General features: G+C 53.8%; 1 protein-coding gene across 1 annotated transcript in view; it reads left to right on the top strand.

Annotated features, from left to right (window-relative positions):
- SLC13A2 (solute carrier family 13 member 2) overlaps positions 1–12,899 on the top strand; it is a 27,748-nt gene extending 14,849 nt beyond the window's left edge. The window contains exons 2-12 of the mRNA XM_084750727.1: positions 1,427–1,555; positions 3,879–4,015; positions 4,108–4,307; positions 6,133–6,304; positions 6,428–6,550; positions 9,138–9,356; positions 9,576–9,664; positions 9,948–10,069; positions 10,965–11,126; positions 11,772–11,909; positions 12,311–12,899. Coding sequence (XP_084606853.1) covers positions 1,427–1,555; positions 3,879–4,015; positions 4,108–4,307; positions 6,133–6,304; positions 6,428–6,550; positions 9,138–9,356; positions 9,576–9,664; positions 9,948–10,069; positions 10,965–11,126; positions 11,772–11,909; positions 12,311–12,478 — 1,659 coding nt within the window. The 3' untranslated portion in view covers positions 12,479–12,899. The remainder of the gene's footprint in view (positions 1–1,426; positions 1,556–3,878; positions 4,016–4,107; positions 4,308–6,132; positions 6,305–6,427; positions 6,551–9,137; positions 9,357–9,575; positions 9,665–9,947; positions 10,070–10,964; positions 11,127–11,771; positions 11,910–12,310) is intronic.
- Positions 12,900–16,626: the final 3,727 nt, after the last annotated feature.

Raw genomic sequence — 16,626 nt, 5'->3', positions numbered from 1 at the left:
GCCCCTCTAAGGAGGCTGGACCCAAGTTGTCTTGTGCCCATGTCTGGCCTCTGACTATTTCTAGGCTTAAGGTCAGAATCTGTGGTCCCTGAAGAAGGAAAAGAGAGGATCTTTGGTTACTCAAAGTCCATGCCTCAGAGTTACCCCAAATCCCTTGCATAACGCAAGGCTGGAAGAAGCTCTCACATAGTCTGTAAAAGTGAACCATGCCTTGGTTTGTGTGCCGAGTGGTTCTAGAGAAGGAGGAGGAGGGCAGTGGGAGGGGATGGGGGAGGGGAAGGGGAGAGGGAGAAGAGGGGAGGGAGGAAAACTCTAGGGAACTCTTCTCTAAGACAAGATAAAAACTGAGACCTGTCGGACGTGGTCAAGCAGAGCACACCTGTAATCCCAGCAGAGGCAGGCGGATCTCTGTGAGTTCAAGGCCAGCCTGGTCTACAAAGCCAGTCCAGGACAGCTGGGGCTACACTGAGAACACAAAATGCCCTGAGACCCAGAGATTCCAGGCTTCAAGGATCCAGACGCCACCAAGTTGACCCTGTCCTGGGATAGAGCTCAGTGGAAAAGCCTTGCCCAGCATGCACGAGGCCCTACCCGGGAACCACTGTATGAACACACATGAGAGGAAAAGGCTTAGGGCCTTGAGCAGGGCCACGCCTTCCTCCCAGGTCCCTCCCCAGGGTCCCTCCCCAGGGTCCCTGGAGCCTCTTCTTGAGCTGGGTGGGGCCTGTTACAATGTCTTGGCCCCACCAGGCAGTGGTGGCGCACACCTTTAATCCCAGCACTCAGAGGCAGAGGCAGGGGGATCTCTTGTGAGTTCAAGGCCAGCCTGGTCTACAGAGTGAGTTCTAGGACAGCCAGGGCTACACAGAGAAACCCTGCCTGAAACCAACAGCAAGCGAGTCTTGGCCCCAAGGTCAAAGCCAAGAGGTGAAAGCCTTCTTCTGTTTGGGATAAGGTCTCACTGATGGCGCACACCTTTAATCCCAGCACTTAGGAAGCAGAGGCAAGTAGACCTCTGTGAGTTTAAGGCCAACTTTGTCTACATAGTGAGCTCCAGGCTAGCCAGGGCTCTGTTTCAAAACAAACAAATAAACAAATAGAAGGTTGGGGTAGTGTTTTCATGTGTAGCTAAAGCTGACTTTGAACCCCTGAACAGCCTGCCCCTCCCCCCTGAATGCTAGGCCTACAGGCTGTGTGGTGGTGCTTGGGATTCTGTACAAGGCACCGCATGCCAGGACACTCCACCAGCTGAGCCATATCCCTAGCTCTTCTTTGTTCATTTCCATTTCGAGATGGGACCTTGGACCTAGGTCAAGCATTCGCAGGCCCTCCTCGTGCTGGGACCAGTGGCCTGGTTTCCCTTGAGGGCAGAAGGGATTGTATCCGCCCCTTCCAAACCACTCCGCTTCTCTCCTCCTGCCCCCAGGAAGCCTACTGCGCTTACGCCATCATCCTTATGGCGCTGCTGTGGTGTACCGAGGCCCTGCCCCTGGCTATCACCGCCCTGTTCCCCATCGTCCTCTTCCCCCTCATGGGTATCATGGACGCCTCGGAGGTGAGCACCCCCATCCACACTGAGGAAAGACTACCAGGACAGGGGGAGTCTTCCCTAGAACTTTGGAGCCAAGGGAGGTCCTTGAGGAAGCAGAGGGCATGGCAGGGGATCAGCCAAGAGGCAGAGAGCATCCTAGAAACACGTGTAGCTGTTGGGAGAGCTCACCATAGTGGGAGGAATGAGCCTTGCCAGAGAGTGCAAGGCCCACACCAAGAAGAAGTGGATGGCAGCCACTAAAGAGCTCACCCAACAGCTAGTCCTGGTCTCGCATTACTGTAAGTCTGGCACCGAGAGCCTGAGACAGGAGGATCCTAAGTTCAAGGCCAACCTGGACTACACAGATAGGCCCTGTCAAAAACAAACAAACAAACAAAAGGATCAACTGTCATCTCTCTATATCCACAGAACCAAAGTTTGTCTCTTTTTTTTTTTTTTAATAATTTATTTATTACATATACAGTGTTCTGCCTGCAGGCCAGAAGAGGGCATTGGATCCCATTATTGATGGTTGTGAGCCACCATGGGGTTGCTGGGAATTGAACTCAGGACCTCTGGAAGAGCAGTCAGTGCACTTAACCTCTGAGCCATCTCTCCAGGACCCCAAAGTTTGTTCTTTTTTTTTTTTTTTTTTTTATTGGTTGGTTTTTGAAGACAGGGTTTCTCTGTGCAACAGCCTTAGCTGGCCTAGACTCACTTTGTAGATGAGGCTGGCCTCAGACTCACAGAGATCCACCTTCCTCTGCCTCCCAAGTGCGGGGACGAAAGGTGTGCACCACCACCACCACACCCGGCTCCAAAGTTTGTTCTAAGACACCCTTTGGATTCCAAGATGCCAGAATGCTCAGTTCTCTCACACAAGATGTATGGTGTTTTTATAGAGCTATAATGTGTTCTTTAGAAAATAGGCCTGGGAGATAGCTCAGCAGATAAAGGCACTTGCTGCCAAGTCTTAACCCTGAGTTCAATTCCTGAGATCTGAGTAGTGGAAGAAGAAACCGACCCTGCGAGTTGTCCTCTGACCTCCACACCTGTACACACACACACACACACACACACACACACACACACACACACACACACGTAAATAAATGTAAAACGTTCAAGAAAATACTGTAGAGGAAAGTCTATACACCTCAGTACAGATGCGATTTCTGCCTGAGTGTTTTCTACACAACGTTGCCTCATCCATGAGCTCAGACTTCAGTAGGAAAATCTGACAGAGGGCTGGCTGCACATTCTTTTTTAAAAGATTTATTTATTTGATGCATGTGTTTGTTTCCTCTGCCCGCATCACATTTGTGCCTGGTACCCTCAGCGATCAGAAAGAGGGCATTGAGTCCCCTGGAACCAGGCTTAAAGATATGTGAACCTTCACGCAGACACTGAAAATAGAACCCAGGCCCTCTGGAAGGAACAGCACGTGCTCTTAACTGCTCAGCCATCTCTCAGCCCCTGACTAGTCACTTCTCATATGATGATGCTTGAATTTGGTTTTTCTTTTTCTTTTTGTTTTTTTGTTTTTGTCTAGACAAGGTTTCTCTGTGTAGCCTTGGCTGTCCTGGACTCACTTTGTAGACCAGGCTGGCCTCAAACTCATAGCGATCCATCTGCCTCTGCCTCCGAAGGGTTGGGATTAAAGGCGTGCGCCACCACTGCCCGGCTGATGCTTGAATCTGAACGGCACCAGAATTACCTGGACTGAGGCGCAAAACAGAGAGATGACCCCTGGCCCTGAGCTGACAGATCCAAAGGGCTTTCATCTCCATCTCATCCTCCTCTTTCTCTTCCTCCTCTTCCCCTTCCCCTCCTCCTCTTCCTCTTCCTCCTCTCTTTCTCCTTTTTCTCTTCCCCCCTCCTTCTCTCCTTCCTTTTCTTCTTCCTCTTCCCTCTCCTTCACTTTAACACAGGGTCTTGCTGTGTAGACCACAACTTCCTTGCTCCTGGGGTTTCGGCAGAGCTACCAGGCCAAGCTGAGCATTTAGTTTGTAACAAAGTCTCAGGAGATGTTGATGATACTGCCTCAGGAACCACAAGCATTTTCTATAAAGAGCAGGGAATTAGCTTTCTCCCAGAAATCGGCTTGAAACACAGCTGGCTTCAGGCTACAGCCTCCCAGTCTTTGAGAGGAGAAAAAGCAGTGAGTTCGGCAGGAAGGAACAGGGAGCCTGGCTCTCGCCAGTGGTTGCTCGCTCAGAAGCCATTTCCAGTTGGTTCCGAGGTCCCGAGGGAATACCAACTTGTGAAGATGTCTTGACTGTTCCCCCACAAGCTCAGTGGTATGAGGAGGGGACCCCAAGATCTCAGATATATCCCTGCTCCCCAGGTCTGCATAGAGTACTTCAAGGACACCAACATACTGTTTTTTGGGGGGCTGATGGTGGCCATTGCTGTGGAACACTGGAACCTACACAAACGCATCGCCCTCCGAGTGCTCCTTATCATCGGAGTGCGGCCTGCCCTGTGAGTCTGAGGTGGGGGGGTGGGAGGAACAGCATGCAGGTATCCCAGGGCTGGAAGAATGATGGAGTGGCAGTCTGTCTGTTTGCCTCTAGGCTGCTTCTGGGCTTCATGTTGGTCACGGCCTTTCTCTCTATGTGGATAAGCAACACAGCCACCACAGCCATGATGTTGCCCATTGGACATGCCGTCCTGGAGCAGCTGCAGGGCTCACAGAAGGATGTGGAGGAAGGCTGTGATAACACCACCTTTGAGCTCCAGGAAACAATTTCCCAGAAGGATGAGGTCAAGCTTGGTAAGAGACATGAAACAGACCCTGTCCCCAGCCCCGCACTGCCTGGGGGAAGCCCTGACATGGCTGCTGTTCCCAAGGGTAGTCATCGTGGGGCCATAGGGACAGGAGAGAGAAACCAGTGGCTAGCCCATCCAGGTCTTCCTGAGGCTTTCCCAGGCTTAAAATGTCAGTAGAGGATAGTGGGATAACTTAGGAGGTAAAGGTGCCTGCCAGCAAGCCTAAAGACCTGAGTTCAAAGCCAGGCGTAGTGGCATACACCTTTGATCCTGGCACTTGGGAGGCAGAGGCAGAGGCAGGCAGATCACCGTGAGTTCGAGGCCAGCCTGGTCTACAAAGCCAGTCTAGGACAGACAAGGCTACACAGAGAAACCTTGTCTCAAAAAAGAAAAAAAAATATGCCTGAGTTCAATCCCTGGTACCTACATGATGGAAGGAGAGAACCGACTCCTGAAAACTGTTCTCTGAGTTCCATATGTGCACTGTGGCATGTGTGTGTGTGTGTGTGTGTGTGTGTGTGTGTGTGTGTGTGTGTGCGCGCGCGCGCGCGTGCAGTAGTAGTGGTAGTAGTAGGAAGAAGAAGAAGAAGAAGAAGAAGAAGAAGAAGAAGAAGAAGAAGAAGAAGAAGAAGAAGAAGAAGAAATTCTGTTTCAAAAATATTAAATTGGGGGCTGGAGAGATGGCTCAGTGGATAAGAGCACTGGCTGCTCTTCCAAAGGTCCTGAGTTCAATTCCCAGCAACCACATGGTGGCTCACAACCATCTATAAGATGATCCGATGCCCTCTTCTGGCCTGCAGGTGTGCATGCACATTCATACGTTAAATAAATAAATCATTTAAAAAAATATTAAATTGTAGGCTTTGAACTTTTTCAAACCTACTTTATTTGAGGTTCTTTAATGCTTATACCTCCCTTCCAACCCACCTCCCAAGAGAGGAGGGAAAAGAGGTTAATGGGAACAGGAGAAGAAGACCTTTTGGACTCAGTTCCTGGGAGCGATTCCCCTGGTGTAGTCAGCAGGATTTCAGCAGACCAACAATTCAACCACAGTTGCTGCTGGAACCTGGAACAGCAGCCGGAACCTGGAGCCCCAAAGCATTCTCTAGAGCGGTTCTCTCTAGGAGCATCTCATAGATAGATAGATAGATAGATAGATAGATAGATAGATAGATAGATAGACAGACAGATAAATAGATCTCCTCTCACAGTCTGTACTAAGATGTGTTTAAGCCGGCAAAAACCAAGCCCCGAACAAGGTAGATCTTCTAGGGATAAACATCACCTGATCTCACAAGTCTGTTCCCCATCCCACACTTGGGATCAAAACAAAAACATGTTTATATCCACTACATTAAATGCCAAGGTCCATGGGCTAAGGATGTAGCTCAAGGGTAGGGCACTTGCCTAGCATGTGTGGGGCCCTGGGTTCCATCCCCAGCACCACAAAATAATAGCAATAACAACAGCAGCAGTGACAAACACTGATGACAAAGCTAAGCATCCTGTGCTAGGATCCCTCAGCCCTAGCAGTGCAAGAGTTTGGTGAGACGTGAGCTGAAGTCTGGGGGAACAGGAAGTGTTCTCTGGCTTCCTTCCACCTGCTTGGTCTAGGTTAACCTCTTCACTTCCTTTCTTCACTTCACATCTTCGCAGGACGTGTTGAACTGGATTGTGTCTGAGAGGCACAAAGCTCCAAAGAATGCTGGTATCTAGAGACAATCTCTGCTCCCTTGTCACCGACAAGAGGCCCTGGCGGCCTCAGGACCCAGGCAAGGTGGCCACAGTTACTCTTTTCCCTGACCCCACATGGTTTTCCTTGCTTACAGATAACGGACAGGCTGTATCTGCCTCTTCAGAGCCGAGAGAACAGAAGGCCCAAGAGAATCAACGCTTTCGCCAGGGCCTGAGCCTCTGCATCTGTTATTCAGCCAGCATCGGGGGCATTGCCACCCTGACGGGCACCACACCCAACCTGGTGCTCCAAGGCCAGGTCAACTCGTGAGTGCAGGGGAGGTGGGGGAGGGGGCAGGGGCATGATGAACCGGGACTTGCACTCTCACTGAGGGGCAGGCCGTTTCTCAGGGACAATGTCACACAACAGCCCGGTGTCCCCTTCATCAGGCTCTTCCCCGGAAATGACAACGTGGTGAACTTTGCGTCCTGGTTTGGTTTTGCCTTCCCCACCATGATCATCTTGCTGCTGCTGGCTTGGCTGTGGCTGCAGGTCCTCTTCCTGGGTTTCAAGTAAGTGGTGCGACAGAGAAGAGAAGCCCGGTTTCCTGCCCGTACCCCATGTCAGGAGCCTCAGTTTCATCCAAACATGGTGGGGGACCATGCTACTAGAAGCCCTCTCCTTTTTTAGGTGCTTGGCCTCCCACATGAGAGAATTCCTGGGTGCGGAGTGCTGCCCTTGTTAGCAGATGGGCAAGATGGAATGGTGAATTCTGGGATTGAAAACCATGTCTCCTGTATGTGCGTCTGTGTGCGCACGCACACATTCAGGTGTATGCATGTTTATGGACAGGAGCGTGTGCACATGCTTATATGAGTGTGTGTGTGAAGGCCAAAGGTTGACATGAGCTGTTTTCCCCTCAACCATTTTTCCCCTTATTTTTTTGAGACAGTGTCTCTCAATGAACCCGGAACTCACCCAGGTTATATTGACTAGCCAATGAGCCCCAGGAATTTCGAGACAGGGTCTCTCTGTGTAGCCTTGGCTGTCCTGGACTCACTTTGTAGACCAGGCTGGCCTCGAACTCACAGCGATCCGCCTGCCTCTGCCTCCCGAGTGCTGGGATTAAAGGCGTGCGCCACCACGCCCGGCTCCTGGAGCCACTTTTTATATATGTGCTGGGGACTGAACTCAGATCTTGATGCTTACACGGCAAGCATCTTACTGACCAAACCATCTCTCCAACGCCCCAGTCAGGCACCCTCCCATAATGGTCCATGGTCCTTGGATGAGCACTTGGGGATCCCCACAGGGAGCATAGTTCATTAGGAAAGCATCTGAAGCAAATCTTTCTGTTTCCCTATCTATGTACTGGACACTTAGGTGAAATCTTATCCTTGCCGTTCTCCAGCCAATGGCCCATGATAGAATGGGAGCCATGAGAGAAGCGAGCATAGGAGGTGGCCATTCCAGAAAGTTCCTGTATATGATATCTGCGTTGATTCATGCAGGACTGATAGTCAGCACGACATAGACATGAGGGAAGGCGCCCAGGCAGGAGGGGCCTGAAGCACAGAGCCAGAAAGATCTGGGTGTGTCTGGAAAGCCTATAAAGAGGACACTGAAGTGCAAAGAGGCCATCAGGGAACAATCACAGTGGACTTTGTCACGCAGAGTTGGGACCTTGTCCTTGAGGCCAGGATGAGGAGGTAAATTTCATCCTACACGCAATCCCAAGTTACTCCTCCTTCCAGTTTGCAGATCTATGTTAAGAAGTATTAAGGCCGGGCGTGGTGGCGCACGCCTTTAATCCCAGCACTCGGGAGGCGGAGGCAGGAGGACCGCTGTGAATTCGAGGCCAGCCTGGACTACAAAGCGAGTCCGTGGCAGCCAAGGCTAACACAGAGCTGCAAGTCCCTGTCTTTAAAAACCTAGAATGAAATGGCATAGTCTGATGCCTTGCTAAGGCTTCGGTTGAACTCCAGTCTGTAATCGATTAGTGATGTCTCCTGGCACGCGGATCCGAGAGGTGGTCTGAGTATTACTGGGGTGTGAGTCATCATTATCCGTCCATCCTTTCCAGGCAGAGGCAGCAGGTTGTTAAAGCTGTACTTTGAACAAATCACTTGGGAAGGTACAAGGAGGCTGGGTTAAGGTTGGGAGCCGGTACAAGGCAAGGGAGCAGTTGATGAGGTCAGCACAGTGTTTGGATTCTGTGAGGAGAGTGAAAGATGTGTAAAACATGGTCTTTGCCCCGAGAAACTCACAGGCCAGCAAGAGATAAGATTTACCCAAGTGTAAAGTTAAATGGCATTATGAGTTAAAGAAACCGGGCGAGGGGGCAGCCAAAGCATTGCTGAGGCTGGCAGTGATGCCGGGGCTAGGCAGGAGTTCCTGGAACACTAATAAAAATAGGAGCTCAGAGTCAGGACCAGAGGCCACTCATCCCTCTCACCCTGGGCAGAAAGGGCGCTGCACAAGACGCTCTGGAGGAAGGGCGGCAGTGAGGAAGTTGGGGGAAATGGACCGCTCTTGTTGGAGAAAAGCCACAGCCCCAAGCCAGGCATGGTGGTGCACACCTATAATCCCAGGATGCTGAGGCAGGAGGACCAGCAGATGGAGAACATCTTAGGCTAAAAACAAAGGGTTAAAAATATCAGTTAGTAGCTGGGTGGTGGTGGCAGCGGAGCATGCCTTTAATCCCAGCACTCAGGAGGCAGAGGTAGGCGGATCGCTGTGAGTTCGAGGCCAGCCTGGTCTACAAAGTGAGTCCACGACAGCCAAGGCTACACAGAGAAACCCTGTCACGAAAAAACAAACAAACAAACAAAAAACAAACAACCAATATGTGTGTATGTATATATTTGTGTGTGTGTGTGTGTGTGTGTGTGTGTGTGTGTGTGTGTGTCAGTTAGTGGAGAGCTTACCCAGCATGCGTGAAACCCTGGGTTCAGTTCCCAGTCCCACATAATCTGGGCATGATAATGCATGCCTGAGACTGAAGGTCAGCATGGGGTATATGAGAGCCTGTCTGGGGTAGCCATGCCATGGTGCCTCTGCGGGTCTTGGGCTCTCTTTTCTAGCGCCGAAACCGAGGCCATTAGGGTTTCCCATGCCTGGTGCAGACCCTTGACCCACGGCCCCTGCCTCTGCCCGCAGCTTCCGGAAGAACTTTGGCTTTGGGGAAGAAGAAGAGGACCGAAAGCAGGCGGCCTTCCAGGTCATCAAGACCCAGCACAGGCTGCTGGGCTCCATGAGCTTTGCCGAGAAGACGGTCACTGGCCTTTTTGTTCTTCTGGTGGCGCTCTGGTTCACCAGAGAGCCAGGCTTCTTCCCAGGTTGGGGTGACACGGCTTTCGCCAACGAAAACGGGCAAAGGTGAGACCTGCCGGGAGCGGGAGCAGGAGGGGCCGATACCTAGGACTCCTCACTCGGGAGCCAGAGGGGGCAGTAGGGGGGGGGGAGGGGGAGGAAGGCAGAAGGAGGGGAGGGACTTAGGGAGGCGACAGGATGTCTCTCTTGGGGCGCTCACCGGGCATGCCGATGGGCGGGACCCTTCTCTGTCCCCTACTCAGCCCCCCTCCCCCCCTCCCACAGCATGGTGTCGGATGGGACAGTGGCCATCTTCATCAGCCTCATTATGTTTCTTATACCCTCCAAGATCCCAGGACTGACCCAGAACCCAAGTAAGCACCCGGCCGGCAGGGAAGGGTCTGTAGCAGCCCCTGCCTGCAGGTCTATAGCCTCCTACCACATCTGGCAGGAACCAGCAAAGCCCAGAGGTTAGGGTGACCTGCCAAGGACACGGGGACTCAGGGACAGAGTTGGAATCCTACAGCAAAGCGAGACTGAGGGGCTCCCTTCCACCTGCCCTAAGCTCTGATAGGAACCCACTTAGGAAGGCCTCGAGCGGGCGGGAGGGGAGACCTATGCATTTTTGGTGACCATCCTTGTCTGCTTGGGGAGTAGAAAAACCAGGCAAGCTGAAGGCTCCTCCTGCCATCCTCACCTGGAAGACAGTGACCGATAAGATGCCCTGGAATATCGTGATCTTGCTGGGTGGGGGCTTTGCCCTGGCCAAAGGCAGTGAGGTGAGAGCCTGTCTGAGGGAGACCCTGGGATAGTCCCACGCTAGCCTTAGGTCCCTTTCCCTACCTGGGTTCTTGAAACCCAAAGGAGAGTAGGCCTCTCTCAGCGAGGAGCCCCACCCCGACACCAGCCACGTATTTCTGAAGCCAATGCAAGAAGCCTAAGCACCCCACAAGGGCTAGCATCGGTTTAATGTAATGCCATATGAGGCCTACAGGGGGCGCCAAATAACAGCCTTCCAAGGACCGGAGCGTCTTTCTCTAGATCAGCCATTCAAAAGAGCTGAGATTCTGGACACTGCAGGCCTGGACCTCCAGGTTCTGGCAGAGCTGAGGCAAGGGTTGATGTCGGAGATTTCTGGGACTGTGATCAGTGTATCGACACTTTGTGCCAGGCACTTTGCTTGGTGTGGAGGAGACAGGAACTCAGTGCCTGGGCAGAGCATTAGCACCAGGTCCTACAGCCGGGCATGACAGTGGGCAGGGCCAGAGCTGGAGCTCTTCCTACCCTGGGAATTGCCCATTTCCCCAATATTGTCTTCTCAGCCTCTTCAAGGCCCTACTCCCACCCCACCACCACCACCCCCTTGTCAGGAGCACAGTCCCCTTCAGCCCTAACGCTCAAAAGGAAGCTCAACAGAGGCTCCAGGGGGCGTCAAGAGAGTAAGGTGATCAGACCCACAAACAGCCAGGTTTTCTGCGTAGGTCCTCCCCACTCATCCCGTTGGTCCCAAGGGACAGCAGGGAGCCTCCTCGGTCCAAGCTGGGTACTGGCATCCTTCAGAGCTGAATGCCACAGAAGTGTGGGCAGGGACAGGAACTCCCAGAGTTCCAGCTGAGGATCTGGGGACCCCAAGCCGTTCTGCCTCCTTTCTATTGCCTCCTTCTGCCTTCTCAGAGATCAGGTTTGTCTGAGTGGCTGGGAGACAAACTGACGCCCCTGCAGCATGTGCCGCCGGCAGCCACCGTAGTCATCCTTTGCCTGTTGATCGCCATCTTCACCGAGTGCACCAGCAACGTGGCCACCACGACGCTGTTCCTGCCCATCCTCGCCTCCATGGTGAGCTGGCACTGCAGCCACCTGCAGGCAGTTCTCCTGATTGCTCTCTATGCCCCCACTGGTCAGAGTGGCTGACCTAAGCCTTCCCCTCCTACATGGAGGGGACCGCCTAGGTTTCCTTCTTCTCCAGACGTTGGACTCTCAGGTCGCAAGGCCTTCTGGCCCCTGAGTCACCTGTTTCAGGTGACATCACTCTTTGAGTATCCCAGTGGGGCTGGCTAGAGGCCTCACCCACCTCCCCACCCCATCTCCTGTTCTGGTCATTCCAGAAGTGATGTGGGGTGGGGTGGGGGGGGTAAAATTGCTCCCTGGAGCGTCCCCAGCCCCTTCCTCCTCAGGCGTGTCCCCACAGCCTTTGATGACACCTCCTGAGCCCCTTTGAGATCAGTTTTATGGGCCACTCCCCTCACTACACCCCACAGGGCAAGGCAGCACATTCATCTCTGAGAGGTCAAGGGGCCCTGTCCAGGTCACCCCGCAGTACTCTGCCGAGGGACTGGGTTAATGACCATGGGGGGGAGGGAAGGGGGGGACAGGTCCTCCAAGGGGAGAAGGAGAAGAACGGGGTGGGAGTGGGGTGGGGGGGTGTCTGGCCTTCCTGCGGAGCCTGGACCGGGCTCAGTGATGTCCGCCATCATCCTCCAGGCACAGGCCATCTGCCTGCATCCCCTGTACGTCATGCTACCGTGCACCTTGGCTGCCTCCCTGGCTTTCATGCTCCCTGTGGCCACCCCGCCCAACGCCATCGTCTTCTCCTTCGGAGGCCTCAAAGTGTCCGACATGGTGAGTGGCAGGGAGGTCGGCATGTCTCCACCCTCCACCTGTCCAAGGAGAGAAGAGCTGGCCCAGGCCACGGCCAAAGCGGAGAGGCCCAGCAGGAGCTCTGGCATCTTTGTGCTCTACAAAGGGAGGGGACATTCAGAAGGTCCAGGAGGGGACCCAGCATCCCCACTTAATGAAATAACCTTAGAGAAAACAAGGCCCCGAACCCCAAGAGTGTATAAGGAGCCCCCACTTTTCATGTTAGGATGGGCAGTCCAATAAGAGATAAAGACATGGCCTAACACTGCAGGTTAGACTGAAGGCAGAACTTCCCAAAGAGGGCTTTGCTGATGAAAAGGGTCCTGAGCACCCCGATAGCTGAAGAGTGTGCCTCTGATTCACGTTGCCTTGCCTCACCCTAGGCCCGTGCCGGATTCCTGCTCAATATCTTGGGGGTGCTGGTTATCACATTATCCATCAACAGTTGGAGTATCTCCATCTTCGACCTGAACACGTTTCCCCCCTGGGCCCACTCCAACGCAAGCCAGTGCCTTCTCAACACACCCAATTCCACCCAACCAGGCCTCTAAACTAGGGTACAACCTAGCTCTGCCACTCCTCAGAGCCAGGAGAGGGCGCCCCAAATGATGCCAAGCCGGGCCGATGCAGTGGACCAGCGCATGTGCAATCGTGTATTCGTGTGTTTGCATAGATCGCACGCGCGCGTGTGTGTGCGTGTGTGTGTGTGTGTGTGTGTGTGTGTGTGTGTGTGTGTGTGTGTTGCTCTAGGATGCGGAGAGAGATGCTTGTGTCTCCGTGTGGTGTGGTGCCGGGACACGCGTGTGTGGCGTGGCCAGAGGGGCGCCTCAGTGGTTGTATGCATGGTTACAGCGCCCGCCCTGTCTCCCAACTAAAGCCTCCAGACTTCTTTGCACTGTATTTATTGAAACTCTGGGCTGGAGGCGCCTGGGAGCGGGAACTCCAAGGTTCATTAAAGCTTTTTTCAGTAGAGTCCCAGTGTGTTTCCCGGTGCTCAGAAGCAGAGGTCGGGCACCCCTGCCAGGCCGTTTAGAGTGGGCGCAGCCACCCAGCAAAGTTGCAGTGACTTCACCGGCGGCTAATTGGGAGCTGCCAGTCCCTGCGTGTCTTTGGGAAAACCGGCCTCCCCGTTCCCAGAGCACTCCCTGGACATTTACATAAAACCCCCTGCCCCTGCCAATTCTTCACCGACCCTTCCTCCAGCTGGAAAAACCGGTCCCACCAGACCAGAGGAGACAGGCTGACCCATGCGGAGTGCTCAGAGAGATGGACCCTCATCCAAAATGGCAGCCCGCACCAAGCTAGATGGGGGTCAGACACAGAAGAGCAGGCTCAAACGTGCCGTGGCCTCCCTACCCATCGCACTCCACACTTTCATAGACCCCAGATACTCGTGTATCTCACAAGGGGATGGGAGAGACGGATGACACCACATCACCACGCATTTGAGCATCAACACCTCTCCTTCCTGGAAATCCATTTCCTGTCGGGAAATCCATCTTCGTGTCTGCCCTAACTCTGTGTGGATGGTGCCATGTAAGCCTGGGATTCATTTGGAGAAGTTTCCTAGCGCTTTATCCAGTTCTCCTCTGCAGCAGAGAGAGGGGGGCGGGGCCGAGATATATCAACTGAAAAGGGGTACCAGCTGTGATAACAGAAAATATCTTATTTTTGTCTCCTAGCTGGAATTGACCATCCTTACAGACCTGGGTATCTCAGGGGAGAGCAGCTGGGAGGAACATGGCTGTCTCCAGGGGAAGTGGATCCTGACAGGACATGCCAGGCATCTAGGGGGAGTGAGGTGTGTCAGGAGAGTGGCTCTGCCCCCACACTGCCCCCCCCCTGCATTCCTTACATATGAAGTACAGTCATAAACCAGGTGAGGGCCCCCCAAGGCCTCGGGGGACAGTCCCCCACAATGCAGTGGGCTTCTAGGAGGGCAGTGGGAAAGATCTTCTCTGCTACTGTGAGTTCTAGAAGCCCAGCACTGGGGAAGGCTTCACAGGGCACCAACAACTGCCTGCTCATTTATTTTTGAGACTCATTTACTTCAGGGCTGGAACTCACTACGTAGACTAAGCTGGCCTTGAGCTCATGGTGATCCCCCTGCCTCTGCCTTTGGAGTGCCACCAAATCCAACTGCTGCCCACTCAACCCTTGTTAGCCCTGCTCAGAGGGACAGGTGCAGACTGAGGTCACAGTGCCTGTGCTGGAACTGGTGGGCTTACTGGCCCTGTCCTTTTTAGGGCAGATGGACACCAGCCAGGCTAGGCCCAGAGTTGGACCACACAGGTGTGGTCGGAGCCTCCCCCAACTGCTTAGACACTGCCCTCTGCCACAAGCTGGGTTGAGGTGGGCAGGGCTGCAGGCAGCACTTGTTGGCCTAATCACCATCATTAGCTGGGTAATAAAGCATGTGGACCCAGCTGGCCTTTGAGGGAAGGGCCTGTCAGCCTGGGTCAGGGCCATAACAGCAGCAGGTAGATCAGGCCTACTAGCCTAGGCTCCTGGACCACCCTGCTAGGCAAGCACACCCCATCACTGCTGCATTCGGGGACAGTGTAGCAAGAGGTTTTGGGTGTCTCCTGGCAGCCGAAACTCAAAACATGAGCTCCCCAATCCTGTGGAAAATCAAGTGACTGGGACACCTCACCATGGCCTGCCAAATGGAGCCGTGTCCCTAGTTTCTTCATGCAGCCCGGTACAGAGAATATCATGTAAAGCAATGGATGTATCAGAAGCACAGAGGGACCATCTTCCCCTGGAGGCCATTAGGCCACACTGTCCTCAAAGCCCCTTTCCAAAGTGAGCCACGCTTTGTGACCGTGAGGCAGTGTCTCCATCTCTCTGGCCCAACCTCACTTCAGTCTCAGCAAATATGCCCAGATTTCTGAGCCGACTTTAGATGCTTCCCCCGTTCCTGTGCCCTGAGACCCTGGCTGGGGGAAAGTTTCCGTTTCCTACTCCTCCCCATGCCAGCTAGCAGGAGTCCACATGGGCAGCCATAGCAGCTGGACCACGGAGGCAGGAGCTCGCCAGCCTGTCAGAGACACCTGCAAGTCAGAAAAGAGTCTGATGGGTAGATGGGACCAGGCCAGGTCACCCCGTTGTCACGTTCATTTTTGCTTGAAGCACTCTAGGGTTTGAGGTTAGGACCTCCAATTAGACCTCTGTGAGGGCCTCTGTCTCCCGGTTTCTGAGGGAGGGAGGGAGGGAGGGGCTTGTGGAGGATGGAGAGAGCCAGGTCGTCCTCCTGGCAAGGCAGCTGACTAAAGGGGTAGACTGGATCCTTGGCTGGCTGGAAGGGGAGCCAACCCCAACCTGCAGCACAAGTGTGTGTTGCAAAGGAAAAAGGGATGGGAGCAAGGCTGTGACAAGAGTGGGTGACCACTTAAAGGTAGGTGACCCCGGTGCTCAGAACCCTGGAAGAGCCCTGCACCGCCTTCACCCACAATCCTGTGCACCGGCTTTCACAGCTCCTTAGCCCACACAGTCACAGATATCGGTGCCGCTCAGACTCTTGTGTCCTCACGAGTGTGCAAAGGCTCACACAGGCCTCTGGCAGACACACCCAGCCCCCACCCCACCCCCACACACACACAGTAGCTCCGTATTCCCACCATAGCCTTGGCCAAGCCTGTGGAGAGAGAGGGTGCCTGTGCGTTCTGCAGCAGAAAAACCCACTGTTTGTAGATATTTCTCACCTCCTCTGATCCCAGTGGGGAGGGGTTAGGACCTGAGTACGGGAACCATGCAAGGCCTGGAGGACTCTGCCCCGTTCCTCCTCCACCACCACCACCACCACCACCACCACCACCACCACCACCACCACCCTTCAAGCTTGGAAAGTCCCTGTACTTCCCAAGGGTCAGCCAACCAGAACAGGGGCGGACCTCCCTGGCCAGTTCCCCCTGAGGCTCTGATCAAGTTGTTCAGCCACCCAGCCAAGGACCTATAGCACCCCATATACCCACCCTCCAGCCAACCTCTGCCGTGAGGCCTGGCCTTCAGCATTTCATGCTGCGGTAGTCTGCAGGGGGCAGTGCAGTGTGCTGGAGCCAGAACACAAGGCCTCAAGTTATGCTAAGAAGCCCTGCTGCAGGGACCCCTCTGCAGACCTTCCTCAGAGCCTTCCGTCAACACTGTGAGCCCAGTGACTGGAAGGGCAGGCTCCATCTTAGGAACTCACTTTGAAAAGCAGAGCTGACAGCTGGGCGGTGGTGGCGCACAGCTTTAATCCCAGCACTCAGGAGGCAGAGGCAGGTGGATCTCTGTGAGTGTGAGGCCAGGCTGGTGTACACAGTGAGGCCAGGACAGCCAGGACTATGAGAGAAACCCTGTCTCGGATAGAAAGAAAGACAGAACGAAAGAAAGAGCCCAGCCTACAGGAGCAGAGTTGGACAGATGTGTCAGGCACCGTGAACTGTACCTATAATCCTGCAGGGGAATTGATGCAAATTCAAGGCCTGTCTGGTCTACACAGAGAGTTGTAGGCCAGCCAGGGCCACAAAGTGACACTCTGTCTAAAGTGAAAGAGAGAGAAAGAGACAGACAGACAGACAGACAGACAGACAGACAGACAGAGGAGGAGACCAGGGGTGGAAAGGAGACTCAGTCAGTAAAGTGCTCATCAATACAAACAGGAGTCTTAACATCCTTTTGAAAGCCCACGTGCAGCCTCTTGCCGCCTAGAACCAGG

The sequence above is a fragment of the Acomys minous genome (assembly GCF_964271855.1).
Source record: "Acomys minous genome assembly, chromosome: 12".
NCBI classification, from domain to species: domain Eukaryota; kingdom Metazoa; phylum Chordata; class Mammalia; order Rodentia; family Muridae; genus Acomys; species Acomys minous.
This window is presented reverse-complemented; position numbering and strand designations above follow the sequence as displayed.